This window comes from Portunus trituberculatus, chromosome 9 (genome assembly GCF_017591435.1).
Source record: "Portunus trituberculatus isolate SZX2019 chromosome 9, ASM1759143v1, whole genome shotgun sequence".
NCBI lineage: Eukaryota > Metazoa > Arthropoda > Malacostraca > Decapoda > Portunidae > Portunus > Portunus trituberculatus.
The window spans coordinates 13,334,460-13,357,265 of NC_059263.1; the positions used below are offsets into that span (position 1 = coordinate 13,334,460).

Genomic DNA, 22,806 nt, shown 5'->3' on the forward strand with positions numbered 1-22,806 from the left:
TCAACATCCTGGGGGTGGAGGTAGACTCCAAACTTAGCTTCGACCACCACCTGGAGAGCGTGGCACGTAAAGCATCCCTGAGGGTGACACTCCTACGTCGAGTGAGGCACCTACTCGATGCCAAGGGGCTCATGACGCTGTACAAAGCGCAGGTGAGGCCCATCATGGAGTACAGCCCCCTCAGCTGGATGTGCAGTGCCCAGTCCCACCTCTCCCTGCTGGACAAGGTGCAGCGGCGAGCCGAGCGCCTCCTTCGTGATGCCGGTGGCCTGGGACAGCAGCCCCAAGCTGAGCTACAGCGACAGCGGCATCAGGGGCAGCAGTTGCAGCAGAGACAGCAGCAACAGCACCCAGACCCTCACCAAGAAGCCCCTATCAACATGCTGGACAGCTTGGAGCACCGAAGGCGTGTTGGGGCCCTTACTGTGCTGCACAAAGCCCAGGTGCAGCAAATACCTCACCTCACGGCTCTACGGATACCATGGAGGAGGAGTGAACGTACTACGAGAGCGGTAGTGTCCGACACCCTCCTCGAGGTGCCGAGGTGCCATTCTGTGAGGTGTCAGCGCGCCTTCTCCCACGACACCGCGGTGTTGTGGAACGCCTTCACCTCAGTAATGGACGTCTCCAGCATGTCCACCCAGCAGGTGAAGTGTGCTGCCCACGCCTGGTTACGGACACATCCGCCTGATAGTGACAGTGACAGGTGATAAAATGGCAGTGTCCACCAGCCTGACAGTGACAGTGGAGGAAAATAGTATGCCTGACAGTGACAGTGAAACACAGTGACGTGGGATGTGCGTGTGCCTGATATGACAGTGTTGATCAGTGGCGAGGGAGGTGCGCAACTGACAGTAACAGTTTTATGACACCCTCGCTCACAATGCCGTCCCCGGGAGCAGCTTTAGAATGAGCGTCACATACCAGTGCACGCTCTTAGCTCACGAACTCAGCTCCAACTGTAAACATACTTATGTGTAAAATATGTATGTTATGTGCATTAAATTTCAATAAAAAAAAATATAAAAAAATAAAAAGAGAGAGAGAGAGAGAGAGAGAGAGAGAGAGAGAGAGAGAGAGAGAGAGAGAGAGAGAGAGAGAGAGAGAGAGAGAGAGAGAGAGAGAGAGAGAGAGAGAGAGAGAGAGAGAGAGAGAGAGAGAGAGAGAGAGAGAGAGAGCCAAGCCAAGCCCTCTGACCAGCCCTGGTTTGGACCTGCGTGCCGAGAAGCCTCTGACGAAAAATACCGGGCATGGAAAGCCTACAAGAGGCATCCGACAAAGGGCAACAAAAGACGTCACAGAGCAGCCTCCCTGAGAATGAGGCACACACAAGAGTGGGCCTCAGAGCAATGCAAGGAGGACCTCAGGAGGAAGCTCCGTGGCGGACAGGTGGGCACGAAAAGGTGGTGGGGCATTGTAAAAGACCAGCAGGGTGAGAAGAGAGGCGCCAGCATCTCATCCCTCTTGCAGGAGGATGGCAGTCTGGCCCACTCAGCACATGAGAAGGCCAACCTCCTGGCGAAACACTTTGCTGGAAAAATGAGCGTGCCCGACCCTGAGAAGACACCACCAACGATGCCTCACACCATAAAGGCCACACTTCTGGAAGTTAAAACGAGTGAATCCGAAGTGAGGAAAAAGCTTCTAAAAGTGGATGAAAATAAGGCGACAGGGCCGGACAATATAAGCCCTCGCTTGCTCCGTCAGTGTGCTAATGAGCTGGCGCGACCACTCGTCTTACTGTTCACTCGGTGTCTCGAGTCCGGCACGTGGCCGGCAGCCTGGAAAACGAGCAATGTAGTGCCAGTTCACAAAAAAGGAGGCAAGAACCAGTGTAAAAACTATCGCCTTGCGTCCTTACTGTCGGTGCTCAGTAAGGTTCTGGAGGCTATTATAGCCTCTAGGGTCACTGAGCACCTAGAGAAACACCATTTTATGTGCGTCAGGCAGTTTGGTTTTCGGCAGGGTAGATCCGCGGCAGACCTACATCTGCTGCTTGCCACCCAATTGAGTGCTGCACTTGATCAGGGCAAGACCACAGCCGTCGTGGCACTGGATATTGAAGGCGCTTTCGACCGGGTGTGGCACAAAGCCCTGATCACTAAAATTCGTGCAACTGGCATTGATGGTGCACTCCTGTCTCTGCTGGAGGATTATCTCAGCAACAGACACCTGAGAGTGACTGTCAGCGGCCAGGAGTCAGAGGTGCAGCCCATCAAGGCAGGTGTACCACAGGGAAGTTGCCTCGGCCCTCTGCTGTGGAACATCTACATCAACGACCTGCTGCACCTCATCCCCAGCGCAAGGGCTTACGCTGATGATGTAACTCTGACTAGGAGTTACCAGGCAGAGGAGGAGCCTGAAGCAGCAAGGCAGCTGGAGGACAGGTTGAGCCGCATCGTGGCCTGGGGCAACACCTGGCAAGTTAAGTTCGCCCCACAGAAAACACAGCTGCTCCTCGTCTCAAGGTCACGCTCAGCCATGCGCATAAACTTCAACGGGGCAACACTTTCACCACAAGAGGAGGTAGAGGTGCTGGGGGTCACCTACGACCAAGGATTGACCTTCAGGACCCACATTGAGTGCCTTGCCAGGGCAGCCTCCGGGAAGCTCGCCTCACTCCGAAGAATGTCGTGGTTGCTGGATGGTGAGGGGCTAGAGCTGCTCTATAAAGCACAAGTAAGGTCCTCCCTGGAGTTCTCATGCCTTGCGTGGGGTGGCTCCGCCAGCAAACACCTCACCCTCCTGGACAAAGTACAGAACCGAGCAGCAAGGCTTATCAGGGACACTGCTGGGCAGCAGCCACGACTCCACACCCTCCAGCATCGCCGTGACGTGGTGGGACTCACGGTGATGTACAAAGTGCAGGTGGAAAGAGTGAGCCACATGCAGGAGCTTCATCTGCCTGCACGCTCCCCTCAGGTCACCACCCGCATGGTCACCCAGACACCTGGTGAGCTCCTGCTGACCCGATGCAGAACATGGCATCACCAGAGACAATATATAAACTCGTGTGCAAGAAAATGGAACACTCTGTTGGCCTCACAGGAGATAAACCTCAGTGACACAAACACTCAGACATTTAAAGTGCAAGTGAACCATTGGTTACTGAGGCAAGGGTGAATCATGTACAGTGAACGTAGTATATTCAGTGGTATTACAATATAAGTTATTGTTGTTGTACATACAGAATGTAATATACATCACCAGGGTCAGATTTTAAGATAGGTTGCACTAACCCTGTACCCTTTAGTCTGTAAAAACAATGTTCTTATGTAATGTAGTTGTTTTCCCTGTACATTTGATCAGTATAAAAGAAAAAGAGAGAGAGAGAGAGAGAGAGAGAGAGAGAGAGAGAGAGAGAGAGAGAGAGAGAGAGAGAGAGAGAGAGAGAGAGAGAGAGAGAGAGAGAGAGAGAGAGAGAGAGAGAGAGAGAGAGAGAGAGAGAGAAACATTTGAAACATTTGAAACATTTATTTACAGCCAAGTCATTTTACATACTGGTATATATGAGTATATCAAATCTTTACAGTTAAACCAAGCTAGCCTATATAAAGTAGAACTTTTCAGGCAAGTACTTATCAGAGTATAAATAGATTATACTGACTGGTGGAATAAGAACTATTTTTATGATAATAGTAACTAAAACGTTAGCTACAACGAACGAAATGTTTTTACCGAAGTGAATTTAAATAATAATAATAATAGTAATAATTAATAATAATAATAATAATAATAATAATAATAATAATAATAGTAATACTAATAATATTAATGGTAATAATAATCATAATGAAAATAGAAATGATAACAATAATAATAATAGTAATAATAATAGTGATAATAATAATAATAATAATAATAATAATAATAATAATAATAATAATAATAATAATAATAATGATAATAATAATATTAATATTATTGATAATAATAGCAATAGTATAGATAATAATAATGATCATAACAACAAATAATAACTAATATAATCAATAATAACAATAAAAATGATAATGATAATAATAATAATAATAATAATAATAATAATAATAATAATAATAATAATAATAATAATAATGACAATCACAACTAACTGACACAATGTATATTTTACAAATCATCAATAGTAAAATTAGAACAACACTTGGTACATATGATTTAGCAGAACATAAATTAGTAGCTAGACAAGATATGTTTTTTTAGCATTGTTTTAAATGCATTGAGAGATGATGCTTCTTGAATTTTGCGAGGAATAGTATTCCATATAACAGGTCCTAGATAATTAGTTGAATGCTGAAACTTAGAAAGGCGGTGTATTGGTAAAGTAAGATGATCACGGTGGCGCGTACTATAATCATGTGATGGAAGAATGCTATGAATATAATGTTTATTGTTATACATGTGTGTGGCTATAGCAAGCTTTGTTATATCATTAAGTTTTAAAAGTTTGGTCTGTTTGAAAAGAGGGTCAGTGTGTTCAAGGTAGGTGCTGTTAGTTATAATTCTGACAACTTTCTTGAGCTGTAATTTTAAAGGAGTTAGGAATGTAGGGTAAGTAGTGGACCAAATAGGGTTACAGTATGTTAGCAATGTGTGAATGTGAGCAAAGTAGATGGATTTTAGGACATACGGTGGCATAAAATCTCTGATTTGATAAAGTAATGCAATATGTCTCGATATTTTTAGTGTAATATTATCTATATGGTACTTAAAATTTAAAGAGCTATCATAAGTAACACCAAGGAACTTGAATTTATCGATTTTAGTAATTATTCTGTTATTTATTTGTACATTAGGTAAATCCAGCATAGTTTTACCAGTGAATAGCATAAAGTAAGTTTTGTCAGTGTTTATTGTGAGCCTATTGCAAAGGCACCATTGATATAATTTTTTTAAGTTCATTGTTAGCACTAAAAACAAGTTGATTCGGATCTGTTCCTATTAGATAAACTGTCATATCATCGGCAAATAAGATGCTTTTAGAGTCAGAAAAAATATCAGAAATATCATTGATGTAGAGGAGAAATAATAGAGGTCCAAGCACACTACCTTGTGGTACACCGAGAGTAATTAAGGTTGAAGATGATTTTGCATAACTAAAGGAAGTGTATTGACGTCTGTTTGTTAAGTAATCTGTAAACCATGAAAAAATAGGGCCGCGAATTCCATAGTGGTGCATTTTATTAAGGAGAACTTTATGGTTTATTGTGTCAAATGCCTTAGCAAAATCAATGAATACTGATAAAACAGAAAACTTCTTGTCAATAGCTGTAAATATGTCATTAGAAAATTTATTCAATGCTTTAAAAGTGCTACAATTTTGTCTAAAACCATACTGCGAAGGATTAAGAATATTTTTGTGTTCTAAGTAATTAATTAAATGTTTTTTCATTAATGTCTCAAATATTTTGGAAAATATTGTAAGTTGAGAAATTGGTCTATAATTTTTGGGGTCATCATGAGGGCCAGATTTATAAATGGGAGTAATTTTTGCGGTTTTCAACTTGTCAGGGGAAAATTCCATTTGTTACAGACTGATTAAAAAGTATTGTTAAAGGGATTGATAAAAGACTAGAGTTACTTTTGATGATGGTAGCCGATATATCATTTATATCAGAGGTTTTGTTTTTAAGAGACTTAATTACTGAATTCATTTCATATGTAGTGATAATGGGAACTACCATGGAATTTGGATAATTTTCTTTGAGGTAATCTAATGGATTTTTATTTGAGTGAGGAAGTTTGCTCTCCAGATCAGGTGCAATTTTAGAAAAATAATTACTGAAGGCATGTGAGATGTCTAAAGGATCACTTAGTACTTTATTATCATATTGCAATGTCTTGATTGTGTCTTTATTTTGAAAGTTACCTTTTAGTTCATTTATTGCTTGCCAAATTTTCTTCGTATTATTTTTAAAGTTTATGAAGATTTGGCGATAATAGTTAGTTTTGGCAGATCGAACAACTTGAGTGAGCTGATTTCTGTACTGTTTAAAAATATGATGTGAAACTATTCCTAATTTATACATTTTAAATAATTTACATTTATGTTTGATTGAGTTAAGTATTCCACTAGATAACCATGCATTATGAAGTCTTTTAGCTGTTATAAATTTGGTTTTGATAGGAAAGCATTTATTGTAACATTCATTAACTATATTGTGGAAAAGGTTAAAATTTTCATTTGTATTTGGCAGGACAAGTAGTTCTTCCCAGTTTATGCCTTCTAATTCACTTGTAAATTTGTTATTATTATTGGCATTGATAACTCTGTATGTTATCTTATGTTTAGTATTTGGAAAGGGTTCAATGTTGATATTTATGAATATAGGAAGGTGATCTGATATTGAAAAGTGAATGATACCTGATAGAGAGCGAGGTAGGAAATTAGTCCAGATGTGATCTAGCAGTGAAGGTTGGCCAAGGGCAGGACTATCAGGAAATCTTGTAGGTCTGGATATATGAGGGAAAAAATTAAGTGATTGTAAGGAATTCAGAAACAAATTGGTAGGGAGGTGAGATGAGTGTTCTAGTAAGTTAATGTTGAAGTCACCTATAATGATTGATTGAGAGAGAGAGAGAGAGAGAGAGAGAGAGAGAGAGAGAGAGAGAGAGAGAGAGAGAGATTTGATCATTCTCAGTGGTTCCTCCAAGTAAAGGAAAAGACACTATTACAAATACAACGCTTTCTTGAGAGAATGGCTTTCTTTGATCATTCTCAGTGGTTCCTCCAAGTAAAGGAAAAGACACTATTACAAATACAACGCTTCCTTGAGAGAATGGCTTTCTTTCAGCAAACAGAAAACAGAAAACGTTCAGCAAGATTACAAGTAGCTTTAATGGAAGGTTCACAGCAACCCCTGAACTAGTGTTATTAGATCTCGCTGGGAGTAAATTATTATTCCGGTAGGTGTCTATACTACCCCCTCTATAAGTACTACCTCGTCCATTCGACCGCAGTGTTGGGAAAAGCGGAGGTGGGGGGACTGTCACCAACCACAGTACGTCCTCTCACCCCCGTAAACGGTGTAAGGAGGTCCCCAAAGACAAGTTTAAATGAGTTTGCTTGAGGGAATGGCACCACTTGGTACACTTCTCCCATAAAACAGTGCGTTCAACCACACAGACTAAGTTAAGTGATAGTTATCAAGAAAATAAGGAACTATAAATGCGAGTCACTCACGTCGGAGCCACAGAACCGTGTAAGTGAAAAGAGAAAAGTGTAGTAAGGTTGTATGAAGAAGCGGATTATACAATGTAATTATTTTTCTATTATTTACTTTGTGGTGAGCGGTATATCCTTTTCCACATGACTGTAAGTCGAAACGTAAGTCACTGTGGGAATAAGAAGTTCACTTTATATCATTCCATAATTTTTTTTTCTAATTGAATTTATTGAAAAGTATTGTGAATTTGTATTCTCGTGATTGGAATTTAAATTGTGACCAGTGCCATATATATCAATTACCGCTACCATTTTGTCAAAATAAAGCTTCATAATCACTTTCTTATATATATATATATATATATATATATATATATATATATATATATATATATATATATATATATATATATATATATATATATACCCACATTACACGATGTCCAAAAAAATCAGCTACCCGGTGATCTTGAATTCGGTGAGCGCGCGGTGTGGCTGGCATGTGCCCCAAAAAAAGTTTCGTATCTGGTGTGAACACTGCTATTGGAAATACACTGAGACGATTTTAATAGCCACGCAGCTTCGCAACGCGTGCGTTGGCTGCCTCGTCTCCGATCTGAAACAGCCATTTCACACGGGAGATGAGGCACACGACGCACTATATAGATTCGGGCCGATTTTGAATAAGGCCGGTTCACACATGCCAATTTGTGACTGATATTTTACGGACGTAGAGTTTCCGTCTCACAATCGGGGTTTAGCGACTCGATCCAGAAAGCAGTTGCAAAGCAAGACCTACATGTTGGTCTTGCCAGTCGATTTGCGACTTTATTTACATCGTCACGTTATCAAGTAAGCTTTGAAAATTTGGTCTCCAGATAGAGATGATGATGTTAGAGTCGGTGAGGGAAAAAGAACACATGGGATCCCAGAAATTAATCATACAGTGGAAAAAAAAAAAAAAAAGCTTTCGCAAATCGTGGTTGGACGAAATAGCTGTCACTCTACAAGAACTGTTTCCCTCAATGCAGAATGTTGTTGGAGGTGAGGATTGAATACTTGTCAGGATTTAATTTGATCGCAATTGTGCATCATCTTCTTAAGATTAACAAATTTCTGATGAGAAATCTAGGCTGATTTAGAGTGTGGTAGACACGTACACTCCAGCCTTTCTTTCCTTCTACTTAAGGCGGTGTCACACTAGCACTTTTTCCGTCGATTAATGCGATTTCCGTCGATTTTTCAACGTTCCGCATGAACTTATCGCATAAATTTGTCAGACGATAGGGATCGTTTCCGTCTTTGTTTACATACCAAGACCACAAGACTTGCCGCGTCTCCTCAATCTGTTTCTACGTGCATTGGTTCTATCACTAACCATGAAGGCATCCATGCACGCTTTTTGGCTTGTTTAGCTCGTCTAAGTTTCGTAATACACAGTATTACGTTCAGAGCAGCGTATCTTTGCCGCAGCGTGGCTTCCGTGTTTGTTTACATTGTGTTGGCGGGAAGTGACGACGAAACACCGTTTGTGTGTGACAGGCAGCAGCCAAAATATTGTTGATTTTCTGAAAAACGACAGAAAAAGTAGACGGTAAAAGTGCTAGTGTGACACCGCCTTTAGCGCTACTTCAGCATCGTCACTGGAGGAAGACATCTTGGCGGGTAGCTTTTTTTCCCAACTAGTCGATACTTTCCAAGCGCTACGTCTGACACTTTCCGACTGGAAGGAATGAGTCGGAACTTCGATCTGCGCATGGTACAATCAGGGTTAATTAGTACTAATAGACCCTGGGTACAATAACGAGAGTTACTGTACCATGGATCTACGTGCGTAAAATATCAGTCGCAAATTGGCGGGTAGTTGTTTACTTACATTTACTTCCCGCCAAGGCGCCAACTAGTCGATATTTTCCAGTCGCTATGTGTGACGTTTTCCGACTAGAGAGCCTCAGTCGATACTATTAACGATTTGCAATTTCAATCGAAAATTGGCACGTGTGAGTTATCAAATCGTAATTTATGTCGTAGATACGTATTTAAAAATACTTAAGATATATTTTCATATTTTGTCATGTGACATTCTACTGAATGTCCAAAAACATACGATATGTAGAAGACCAACTTTTTTTTATAGATGAAGATGTAGATATATATACGTATAGATACGTACGCGGATCTGCATGTTGATTTGTAACGGCAGCTCCTGACGTTTTGTTATTTATGTTTGTGTTATTGTTGTTGGTGCATTTTCTTGTTATATCTTATTTTCCACATTTCATGCAATATTTCTGTAGTTTACAAAAATGGCAATGTTTTCTACAAATAGGAATTTTTCGATGTTGATGTTATATTAATTTATTGTTTTGCAGGTATGGTTGCTCCGCAGCCCTTTTGATGTTTCGCGCACGCCTTGATACCCCATAAAAGGTTCCATGTTTTCTAGTTCCTCTTCACACATTATACAGTTTGTGATCCCATTTATGATCCTTTCTCTGTGATTCAGTCATTCAATCCTAAGTTGTTAGTTCTTGCTCTACATAGTATTTTGGAGGCTGCTGTGTTATATATTTGTTCTTCACAGTTGATATTTTTCTTCATATATTTCCAGGCTTCTTTTTTTCATCTAATGATCTTCCATCAGTGTGTCTATCCCGGCTTCTTATGATTCTTCTTAACTCTTCTTGAGTCATTCTTTCCGGTCTGCTGTTCTAAGCTTTAACCCCTTCAGTACTGAGATTAATTTTTATCATGAGTTTTGTGTATGATTAGACGATTTTATTAACATTAGGAAGGGTGTATGGAGGTGAAAAGATTAATGGCCAGTCTTCACTATTTTAATCTTCACTTAAGTTTATGAAGCTGCATAAAAACCACCAAATATTAAGCACAATAAATATGGAAGCACGTCTTGATACTGAAGGGGTTGAACATTTGTTGAAGGGCCAGGTAGAAGGTACTCAGGATGCCGTTGCTTGCCTTTATTGAAGAAGTATAGGTATTTATTTAAACGGACAACTACAACAGGAGTTTTGGATCCTCTCTAAGTAATATACATAGCATCCTTGATCCTCTTCTATCACACTGGAGTAAACTGCCATGCGAGTGTGTTTTCTCTCTCCTGATTGGCGGAGCGAGACGAGGCAGAAACATCTTGCCTCCTATTGGTTCATTTCAGCAAGCGGTCTTGTTTGTATTCGAGGAGGGAGGAATTTTGTCCCTTGCCTCGTCTTTTTTCATAGTTTTGAGGCGTTTAATGGCGAGGCGCGGTTTAAGGGCATCGAAAGGCAACATACAGTGGTCCTGAGTGCATCGTGAGAAGAGGTAAGGTGGACGCAGACTATGATGGGGACGATAATATTGTATTACCTCTTTCCCCGTGGGCTGTCAGTTGCAGTGAGTGACTTTGCCTACGGGAGTGACTTTGGTATTCCTGCTTCACACCGTATTGCATTAATCTTATCTGTATGTATAAGAGGGGGATAACTGGAGGATACAATCACTTATATATCTTAACTCTCTTCCTGATGAAGTTTTCTGGAGTCCGTAACTTCTTTGAAGGCAGCATTACACTTTACCTTGAGTCCTTTCCTTTTCCACTTTTTTTTTTTCTTACTAGATACACACTATTCTCCACATATTCCACGTAAGTTTTTCTCTTTCTTGACTGCTAATTTCATCAAAATTCCACAACACTTAATAAATTTCGATCAATCCATTGGATTCTGCATAGGTACGTAACTCAATCTTCTTTTATAACAATATTCTTGTGCAATTGTTCACTGAGACTAGCGTACCTGCAGATCCGTGCTACCCTATGTACCCTAGCTCTATAAAATATCCAGTTACCAAAATACTACTGTAACTAAGGGTAGTCAACCAGGTGAGTTAACCGTGTCAGTTTTTGTGATTATTAATAATTTTTCAAAGTCCTTTCCCGGCCTTATTATTGGTAAATTTTTCTGGAATATGGAGATAAACTGGTAAAACATTTGATCTTAGGTAAAAATTACTGAAAGAAAATTTTATTAGATTCATTACTTTTTGGTTAGTTAATTTGAACTAACCTTTTTTTATTCTATGGTGGTGGTGGTGTATTTGCAATCACAGAGATCTGGCTCACTCCATCTATTGTATCTTAAGATGTAAATATTCCTGGTTTAGCCAAGGGTATTGTCCTAATATAGTAGTCCCTCTAGCTCTCCTTATTTTCTGCCTCACCCCTTTGCAGCTCTTTCACTCAGCTGACAGGACGTAGGAAATGAAAATATGATAACCTAACTAATCCTACCTAACCTAAATAAACTAACTTAACCTTAATTAATCCTACCTAACCTAAATTTATTAAGCATAACCTAACCACACTATTGGTCGGAAGGTTTCTGCGGGAGACGTATCAGCAGTGTGTGTCGCCTTAGTTAGTTAAGTTGTGTGGCACTACCATAGTATAGACATCCCATCATCTACCTCTCAGCTGGCACAGTTGGGGGGATACCAGTGGTTGCCAGATGTACACTGTTACCAATGTAACAGAAATCTCACCCCAACTTCCCTTTTGAATTTTAAAGAAAATATTAAAAAGAGAGATAGAGAGATAGGGGGGATAGGGTAACAGCAGAGAATTATAAAGGAATAACAAAACAGATATTTATATATTTATTATATATTTGTTTATCATTATAGGGTGTGAGAGTTTATTATACAAGAGGGAAACTAGCCAAGGGCAACAAAACATTAAAAAAAGGCCCACTTGAATTCAAGTTCCTTAAAAGATTAGTAAAGAATTAGCCAAAATAAGGACAAGTGTCTTGAAACCTCCCTCTTAAAAGAAGTCAAGTTATAGGAGGATGGAAATGTAGAAGCAGGCAGAAAGTTCCAGAGTTTACCAGAGAAAGGTATGAATGATTGAGAGTACTGGTTAATTCTTGTATTAGAGAGCTGGACAGAATAGGGACGTGAGGAAAAAGAAAGCCTTGTGCAGTGAGGCCGCATAGCAAGACTGCTTATGTAAGGTGTGTTAGTTCGGGGAAAGGTATTGGCAAGGTTGCATCTCCCTGTTTAGATGACGTGTTTAGGATGAGGGGAGACTTGATTTTTACCTCAATGGCAATGTGGAGCAAAAGTTAAGATTTTGGAAATAATTTGGGAAACAGCAATTTATACAAAAACAGGGAGAGAAAGAAAGATAGAGACAGAGGGTAAGGAGCTGGAGCAGCATCAGAGAAAGAAGGCAAGCCTGTGATCTGCAGAGAGGTGGCAGTAGTGGAGGTAGTCTACTCTGACTCTGACAATCCCTTGTTTTCCTCCCCTCCTTTGTCACACCATTAAGGTCCTTCAGGCAATCATTAAATGTTTGCTAAGGCAAGGATGTCAGTGGACCATATGGGAATCTGCCTTTATACCACATGGGAAGCTATATCTTTAATTAATCCATTCTTGATAAGACAAATTTTTTTTTTCCTGTATATACTCTTCTTAAATAATAAGTCTTTTTTTTCAGCATTGAGTTTAGAATAAAGTGGTTTAAATGTTCAAAGTATTTTCTTGCATTATTAAAAGAATGAATTATGAAAATAAGGAAAGTGGGTGTTGCAGACAAACCACTTTAATTAACCAGCAGTATGCAGTGATGGACAACCCCTCACTCTCGGGGGCCGTCGTGGTACAGTGGAACCATGCGTGCTTTGGGATCTGAGGGGTCTCAAAGCGCACGGGTTCGAATCCTGTCCACGGTCCGAGTGTAGGTTGGGTTTCCTCACTCGGGGCAACGGTTTCCTAGCGGGTGGGCTTTGAGATAGGAGGTACCCCAAAAAGTACCCCATTTAGCCCATAAATTTCTGTGAAAAGCCCACATGGTATATATATATATATATATATATATATATATATATATATATATATATATATATATATATATATATATATATATGTCTGCTATCGTGAGGTACCACTCTGCTCTGAAAGAGGATTAGGATGGTAATGCCAGTTTAAGGTTTTTGTTGAGGAACCTTACCACATCAGTATGAAATTAGGACTTAATAATTCTTTTTTGGTCGTGTTGTGTTACAGATTGCAAGGTCTCCAGTGAGCACCATGTCAGACAATATCAAGGTCACAGTACGGGTGCGTCCCTTCATCAAGAGGGAGTTGGGAGATTCGGGACCCATCTCACACTGGGACATTCAGGATGACCATGGCATAGTTCAGGTTCACCCAACCTCCCGCAAAGCCCTCAGTACTTCCTACATATTTGGTGAGTCATTGAGACGGGAAGTATGATCATTTGTGTTCTTATAGTTCTGTGTATTTACATTGTTGTATTTACCTATTAGTATTGTACAGGGTTCGAGTGGCGCTCATAGTTTCCTGTTTCCATATCTCCACTTATCTAATTTTTCTTTAAGATTATGCCCATTATGTGCTGTAACAACTTCATCACTTTATGCATTCCACTTTTCCACCATTCTATGTGGAAAACTGTATTTTTCAATATCCTTCACACACTGCCTCTTTCTAATCTTTACATGTTCTCTTGTCTTTCCAGCTTCTACTGTCACCAGCAACAGGTCTTCCTTGTCTATTTTTTTAATGCCATTTGTTATTTCATACATTGTTATTAGGTCTCCTATTTCTTTTCTATCTTGTAAGATTGACAGTTCCATTTCCTTCAGCCTTTCTTCATATGTTGGGTCCTTTAGTTCCAGCACCATCTTTGTAGCTATCTTCTGGATCCTTTCTAATCTTCTTATATCTTTTTTAGAGTTTGGTGACCACACCACTGTTGCATATTCCAGCTTAATATCTATCATGCTTGTAATAATTTTTTTTCATCACATTTTTGTCCATGAATTGAAATGCCACTCTTATATTAGTCAACATTTTGTATGCTAATCCAAATATCATACTTATGTGTTTTTCGGGTTCACATTTTCCTGTATAATTACTCGCAGACCTTTTTCCTCTTTAGTCTTCATTATTTGCTCCTCTCCCATCAGATAGTTCCATAGTGGTCTTCTCTTACTCTTTCCTAATTCCATTATGTGACATTTCTTGGCATTGAATTCAAACTTTCACTTCTTACTCCACTCATAAATTTTGTTTATATCCTCTTGCAGCAACAAACAGTCCTCTTGAGTCTTGATTACTCTTAGCAATTTTGCATCATCAGCAAACAAATTAATATAACTGGGCACTCCATTCTATATGTCATTTACTTAAACTGTACCTGGAACATAATGAGGTCTAACACTGACCCTTGTGGCACTCCACTTATTACTTTACTCTAAGATGAGTATGTATTCCTGGTCACAGTTCTCATCTCTTTATCCTTCAAGTAATCCATTATCCAATCTTACATAATTCCTCTTGGTCCTCCTATGTTCTCTAATTTCCAAGATACATAATCTGCTGTGAGAGACTTTATCAAAAGCCTTTTTTTTATGTCTAGGTATACAGTGTCCACCCATCTGTCTTTGCTCCCGAGTCCTTCTATTACTCTTGAGTAGTAACTTAAGTAAATTTGACACACATGACCGTTCTATCCTGAACCCAAATTATCTATTCGATGTAACCTTTTCTTCTTTCAGATATTTAACCCATTTTTCCTGATAACAATTTCACATATTTTCCCCACAACTCCTATAAGTGATACTTGTCTGTAATTTAGTGGCTCAGCTGATTTTCCTTCTTTGAATATTGGGTGGTACTCCCCCTTCTTTAAAAAAAAAAATGAACTTGTAACCATTTCTCAAATTGGTACTAACAACTGATTGTTACACTTAACCCTTGGCTAACGCGCCTAATTGGGGCCGAAATAGCCGTGCCATAGCCAAAAACGCGTTAGCCGAATTGATCTTGGCGTGAAGGTGGTTTTGGCCAATGAGCGCTCAGATATCCCATGACGTCATGGCTGGGCGCGCGATAGCAGGCATCTGAGGTCGCGATAATGAAATCTTAGCAGCTTTTCATGGGTGCTCGATAGCAATAAAACGCGATAGCTGAGGGTTGACTGTACATTCCTTTAGTGACCAGCCTGATACACCATCTGGCTCCATTGCTTTTCTGGCATCCAAATTTTCTAGTAGTCTTCCAGTATCTTCTTTTTGCACTATGATTTCCTGCAAGCCTCAGCAATGCAACACCCTATTTGCTTCTGTAAACTCTTCTTCAGTGAACACAGTTTTGAAATTCATTATTTCATTTATTTCCTTTGCTGTTTGGTATGTCTTCCTTCCTTTAATTATTTTTTTCTATTGTTTCCTTGTTCTTCATCTCACCATTTATATATTTGTAGAAAATCTTGGGTTCATCTTCACTTTTCCGCACCACATCTTCCTCGTATTTTTTCTTACTCTCTTACTATAATATATTCATTTCTCACATCCTTATATTACTGTCTTGTTTCCATTTCTCTGCTTTTTTAGTTCCTTCCAAGCTTTACCTTTTTTCCCTTTTAAGCTTCTATACATCTGCTATTGTACCAAGCATGCATACTTTTCTTTACTCTATAGATAGGTACATATTTCTTCACTCCTATATTTTTGTAGGAATATTTCATATATCTCCTGTACTGTCTTTCCATTCATAATGATTCTCCATTTTATATCACCAAAAAACTTTCTTAACTTTTCAGAATTTGCTCTTGCATAATTTAATCTAATTTTTTTTGTAGTCTCTATATTTGATCCAATCTTCTTCCTGCATTTCTAATACTCATGTTACATGGACACTTCTTCCCATTGGACTAAGGTATTGCATGCTGGGAGGGGGCTCTGGCTTCTTTGTGAATACTAGGTCAAGCAACGATGATTCTTTCCCCTCTATTGCATTGATTCTTCCATCCACTGATCACCATAGTTAACTGTAACACCTCCTCACTCCACGATCCAGCACTGCCCATTACTTTCATCTCCCTCCAGTGTGTGTGATGAAAATGGGAGCAGCAATCCTGACATATGATTTCTCTGCCATCTGTGTGTATTTACCTAGTTGTAGTTTTACAGAGCCTGGGCTTTATGCTCATGTGGCCCCGTCTCCATATCTACACTTATCCAATCTTACTTTAAAACTATGCACACTTGTTGCAGACACTACTTCTTCATACAAACTGTTCCACGTCTCAACACATCTTTGCGGGAAACTATACTTTTTAATATCTCTTACACTTCTTCCCTTCCTCAGCTTCTTACTATGCGATCTTGTACTTTGACTGGCATTTTCTTCTCTTAGGATCAGATACTCTTTGTCCACTTGGTCCATCCCATTTATCAATTTATAAACTTGTATGAGATCCCCTCTCTCCCTTCTCTGCTCCAATGTTGGAAGATCCATAGCCTTTAGTCTCCATATATGTCATCCCTTCAAGTTCTGGGACCATTCTTGTGTGTGTGTGTGTGTGTGTGTGTGTGTGTGTATTTACCTATTTGTGTATTACAGGGCCCGAGCTAAGCTCTCTGTGTCCTGTCTCCTTGTCCACTCCTGTCATACCTCTCTTTCATCTGATTGACTCACACCGCATCAATGACATCACTGCTCAGTTTATTTCACTTATCAATACTACGATGCGGGAAACTGTATTTTCTCACGTCATTTAGACAGATGTCTTTTATTAATTTTTTTCCATGTCCCTGGAGATGATTACTTGTGGTCACCTTTATCAACTTTCTGTCCAATATGTCAATCTTTTTCACCAATTTATACATAGTTATCATGTCCCCTCTTGTTCTTCTCTCTCCCAATGTGGTCAGCCCCAGTTTCCTCAATCTTTCCTCATAGTCTAACTCCCTGAGTCCTGGTACCATCCTTGTTGCCAGCCTCTGTACCCTTTCCACCTTCTTCACATTTTTCTTCATATGCAGTGACCTGACACAAGCTGCATATTCTAACTGGGGTCTTATTAAGGTACATAATATCTTCATCATTCCTTCATTTAGGTAGTGGAATGCAAGGCCAATATTTTAAAGCATGTTATATGTTTTCCCAAATATCTTGTTAATGTGTTTCTCCGGTGACAAAGTGTTTTGCACGGTTACTCCTAAGTCTTTCTCCTTATTGGTCTCTTTAATTTTCTCATCACCCAGCCTGTAATCCCTGTTTGGTCTGTATCTACTTCTTCCCATTTTCATAACATGGCTTTTGTCTATATTAAATTCCATCTGCCACTCTTTACTCCACTCATATATTTTATCAAGATCTTCCTGTAACTTGTTACAATCTTCCACATTCTTTACTCTCCTCATAATTTTAGTATCGTCTGCAAACATATTCATGTAACTGTCAATTCCTACTGGCATATCATTAACATAAATCAAAAACATGATGGGACCCAGCACTGACCCTTGTGGAACTCCACTGGTTACCTTCTTCCACTCGGACTTCCTTCCTCTCACCACTGTTCTCATTTCTCTTCCCACAAAGTAATTTTCCATCCATTTTGCTAGTTTATCATTTACTCCTCCAATCTGCTTTAGTTTCCACATCAGTCTTTTGTGTGGTACTTTATCAAAGGCCTTTCTCAAGTCCAGGTAGATAGCATCCACCCATCCCTCTCTATGTTGTAGTATGTCAGTCACTCTTGAATAAAAACATAATAAATTGGATACACACGATCTTCCTTTTCTGAAACCAAACTGTCTTTCTCTCAGAATGTTTTCACTTTCTAGATACTCACGCCACTTAGCTTTAATTACTTCTTCACATACCTTGCACAATATACTAGTCAACGATACTGGTCTATAATTTAGCGGTTCCATTCTACTACCATTCTTATATATAGGCACAATGTCAGCTCTTTTCCACTCTTTCGGGACTATTCAAATACGGGGTTCAACAATTGATCCTTACATTCTTTTAGCAACCTCCTAGATATGCCATCAGGCCCCATTGATTTATTAATATCCAAATTGCTTATAATTTTCCTTACATCTTCCTTAGTAACCATGATGTCCTGCATTTGCTTTATTTCCGTAGGCCTTTCTCCTATAAAATGCTCCTCCTTTGTAAACACTTTGCAAAAGTTGTCGTTCAAAATTTCAGCTATATCTCTAGCATCCTCATATACTTCTTCCCCATTTTTTACCTTTTCTATTGCCTCCCTTATATTTAGTTTTCCATTTATGAATTTGTAAAACATTTTAGGGTCACTATCACAGTTTTCCACCACCCTCTGTTCATATTCCTTCTGTGCTGTTCTCCTTACTTCAACATATCTATTCCTTGCTGTTTTGTAAACTTCTCTTGATAATGCATCACTGTTTTTCTTAACTTTCTTCCATGCCTTTTCTTTGTTCTTTTTTGCTTCTTCACAATTTCTATTAAACCACTGTTTATTATTTAAAGTCCTCTTTCTATGATATGGCACAAACTTTTTCACAGCAGAGTTATATAAATCCATAAATGTATCGTATTTCAATTGCATATCCCTTTCCTGGTATACCAAGGACCAGTCAATTTCATTAAAGAACTCCCTTATATGGTTATAATTTGCCCTAATATAATTTAATTTTTCCTCCGTGCGTTCCACAATCTTATTCGTGCTTAATTCCATATCCAGCTCAAAGCTTAGGACATCATGATCACTTTTCCTCAAGGGACATTCATGTTCAATTTCCTCTTTTAGAGAGATGTCCCTGGAAAATACCAAATCCAACCTTGCTGCAACATCTTGTCCCCTGCACCTTGTTGGTGATCTCACCCACTGTTGTTACATTTAGCAATTCCTCTGCCCACTCACCACCGTTCACCACTTCGTAGTCCTCCCACACTTGAAGGACTAATGTGTGTGTGTGTGTGTGTGTGTGTGTATTTACCTAGTTGTAGTTTTACAGGGCCTGGGCTTTATGCTTGTGTTGCCCTGTCTCCATATATACACTTATCCAATCTTACTTTAAAAGTATGCACACTCGTTGCAGACACTACTTTTTCATTTAAACTGTTTCACGTCTCAATACATCTTTGCGAGTAACTATATTTTTTAACATCTCTCAGACATCTTCCTTTTCTCAGCCTTTTACTATGCGATCTTGTGCTTCGGATGTCATATTCTTCTCTCAGGATCAGTTTCTCATTATCCACTTGGTCCATTCCGTTGATCAATTTATAAACTTGTATCAGATCTCCTCTCTCCCTTCTTTGTTCCAGGGTTGGTAGATCCAAAGCCTTTAGTCTCTCTTCATATGTCATCCCTTCAAATTCTGGAACCATTCTTGTAGCCATTTTTTGTAGTCTCCAACTTTTGTATGTGTTTCTTTTTATGAGGGATCCACACTACTCCTGCATATTCCAATCTGGGTCTTATTATAGTATTTATCAATTTCTTCATCATTTCTTTGTCCATGTAGTGAAATGCTACTCCAATATTCCTTAGCAAATTATATGTTTCTCTAAAAATTCTATCAATATGGCTTACTGGATGATTGTTTTCTTCCATCGTCACTCCTAAGTCCTTTTCCTTTTTTACTTTCTCCAGTTCTACTCCATCTCCCATCTTATAGATTCCCACGGGTCATCTTTCACTCTTTCCTATTTCCATGACATGGCTTTTGTTCACATTGAATTCCATTTCCCACTTTTTACTCCATTCCCAGATCTTATTTAGGTCTTCTTGCAGTATTTCACAATCCTCTTTTTGCTTTATAACTCTGCACAGTTTTGTATCATCTGCAAACAGATTTATGTAGCTGTTCACACCTGGCATGTCGTTAATATAAATGAGGAAAAGTATTGGTGCCAATACTGACCCTGTCACTCCGCTTTCTACTGCTCTCCACTTGGACTTCATATCTTTAACTACCGTCCTTATTTCTCTCCCCCTCAAATAATTTTCTATCCATCTCAATGTGCTTCCTTTTAAGCCACCCTTCTCCTCTAACTTCCATAGTAATCTTGCATGTGGCATTTTGTCAAACGCCTTTTTTAAATCCAAATAAATAGTCAACCCATCCCTTTCTCTGTGTGTGTGTGTATGTTTGTGTGTGTGTGTGTGTATGTGTGTGTGTGTGTGTGTGTGTGTGTGTGTGTGTGTGTGTGTGTGTATTTACCTATTTTTAGTTTACCTATTTGTGTATTACAGGGCCTGAGACCTGTCTCCTTGTCCATTCCTGTCATATCTCTCTTTCATCTGATTGACACACACCGCGTCAACGACATCACTGCTCAGTTTATTCCACTTATCAATGCTACGATGCCGGAAACTGTATTTTCTCACGTCATTTAGACGTGTGTGTGTGTGTGCGTGCGTGTATTTACCTAGTTGTGTTTTACAGGAAGAGAGTTATGCTTGTGCTATCCTGTTTCCATACTTTTAGTTATCCAGTTTTGCCTTAAAGTCATGAATATTTCTTGCTTGAACCACTGTTTCATTCAAATTTTTCCATATTCTTATGCTTCTGTTTGGAAAACTGTTTGTTAATGTCTCTTCTACATGCAGTCTTTTTTCAGTTTCATGCCGTGTCCTTTTGTATTTCTTTCATCTATAATGTAGTACTTTATCAAAAGTTTTTTTTTTAGATAAGTAGACACAGATTGCCCATCACTCTCTCTCTCCTGAATTATATCTATTATTTTATAGAAACTCAATAAGTTTGTGATACAAGAACTTTCACTTATGAAACCAAATTGTTGTCCAGTTATTGTATGTAACTTCTATTTTTTTAATTTTTTTATTTATTTTTATTTATTTATTTATTTATTTTTGTTTTGTTCTGGCCTATAGCACTTGTTGGTTATTTGAAGAATATTTGAAGCACTGTTAAGTTTCCACCCATTAGTAGCACAAGCAATTTAATATATAGTGGTACCCATATTAGGGCCCATATCACCACCCAAGTGCATCTTGGTGTAACCACCTAGAACCTGGATATCATGGTGGCATGTAGGTATCTTTAAACCACTCGACAAATAGCAAAGTATCAAGACTATGTGTTGTGGAATTTGATCCCATGCTCACCACCCTATCCACTATGCCACTGCCTCCCAGCTGTTGAATCCATCTGTCTTTAACTATTTTTTCTTCCGTTTTTGCAACTATGCTTGTTAGGGACATTGGTCTGTAGTTCTTTGTTACCTCCCTTGAAAATTGATACTATGTTTGTCCTTTTCCAGTCCAGAGGGACTTTTCCTTCTTGAAAAGAACACACTATGATGTTATGTAATATCTCTGCCAGCTGGTCATGACATTCCCTCAATATTCAGTTTGATATCCCATCTGGTCCTTGAGCCTTATTCACATCCAAGTTTTTCATAATGTTTCTGATTTTCCAGACTTCCACATTGATCTTCCTGACTTCCTTGTCCTTGTGGTCTGTTTGTGTCCCTTCAGACTCATTTTCTTTGGTTAATACCAATTGAATACCTATTCATTATTTCTGCCTTTGATCTTGCATTCTCTTATGTGACATCAACTTTTAATCTATCTATTGTTTGTTTTAGTTTTTTGTTTTTATCATTTTCCCATTAACATTTTTATATTTATAAAAGAGTTTTATACCATTTTTACATATGTCAACTATATCTTTCTCCTTGTTCTGTGTGTGTGTGTGTGTGTGTGTGTGTGTGTGTGTGTGTGTGTGTGTGTGTGTGTGTGTATTTACCTAGTTGTATTTACCTAGTTGTAGTTTTACAGGGCCTGGGCTTTATGCTCGTGTGGCCCCGTCTCCATATCTACACTTATCCAATCTTACTTTAAAAGTGTGCACACTCTTTCCAGACACTACTTCTTCATCTAAACTGTTCCACGTCTCAATACATCTCTGTGGGAAACTATATTTTTAATATCTCTCAGACATCTTCCTTTCTCAGCTTTTTACTATGCGATCTTGTGCTTGGTGTCATATTCTTCTCTCAGGATCAGTTTCTCATTATCCACTTGGTCCATTCCGTTGATCAATTTATAGACTTGTATCAGGTCTCCTCTCTCCTTCTTTGTTCCAAGGTTGGTAGATCCATAGCCTTTAGTCTCTCCTCATATGTCATCCCTTCAAGTTCTGGGACCATTCTTGTAGCCATTTTTGTAGCCTCTCCAATTTTCTTATGTGTTTCTTTTATGAGGGGTCCACACTACTCCTGCATATTCCAATCTGGGTCTTATTATAGTATTTATCAATTTCTTCATCATTTCTTTGTCCATGTAGTGAAATGCTACTCCAATATTCCTCAGCAAATTATATGTTTCTCTAAAAATTCTATCAATATGGCTTACTGGTTGATTGTTTTCTTCCATCGTCACTCCTAAGTCCTTTTCCTTTTTACTTTCTCCAGTTCTACTCCATCTCCCATCTTATAGATTCCACAGGTCGTCTTTCACTCTTTCCCATTTCCATGACATGGCTTTTGTTCACATTGAATTCCATTTCCCACTTCTTACTCCATTCCCAGATCTTATTTAGGTCTTCTTGCAGTATTTCACAATCCTCCTTTTGCTTTATAACTCTGCACAGTTTCGTATCATCCAAACAAATTTATGTAGCTGTTCACTTCTGGCATGTCGTTAATATAAATGAGGAAAAGTATTGGTGCCAATACTGACCCTGTGGCACTCCGCTTTCTACTGCTCTCCACTTGGACTTCATATCTTTAACTACCGTCCTTATTTCTCTCCCCCTCAAATAATTTTCTATCCATCTCAATGTGCTTCCTTTTAAGCC

General features: G+C 39.0%; 1 protein-coding gene across 1 annotated transcript in view; it reads left to right on the forward strand.

The window, feature by feature from the left end:
• The first annotated feature begins 10,333 nt into the window (after positions 1-10,333).
• Positions 10,334-22,806, forward strand: part of LOC123501429 (centromere-associated protein E-like) — a 128,403-nt gene continuing 115,930 nt past the window's right edge. The window contains exons 1-2 of the mRNA XM_045250256.1: positions 10,334-10,489; positions 13,235-13,418. Of these exons, the coding sequence (XP_045106191.1) occupies positions 13,259-13,418 (160 nt within the window). The 5' untranslated portion in view covers positions 10,334-10,489; positions 13,235-13,258. The remainder of the gene's footprint in view (positions 10,490-13,234; positions 13,419-22,806) is intronic.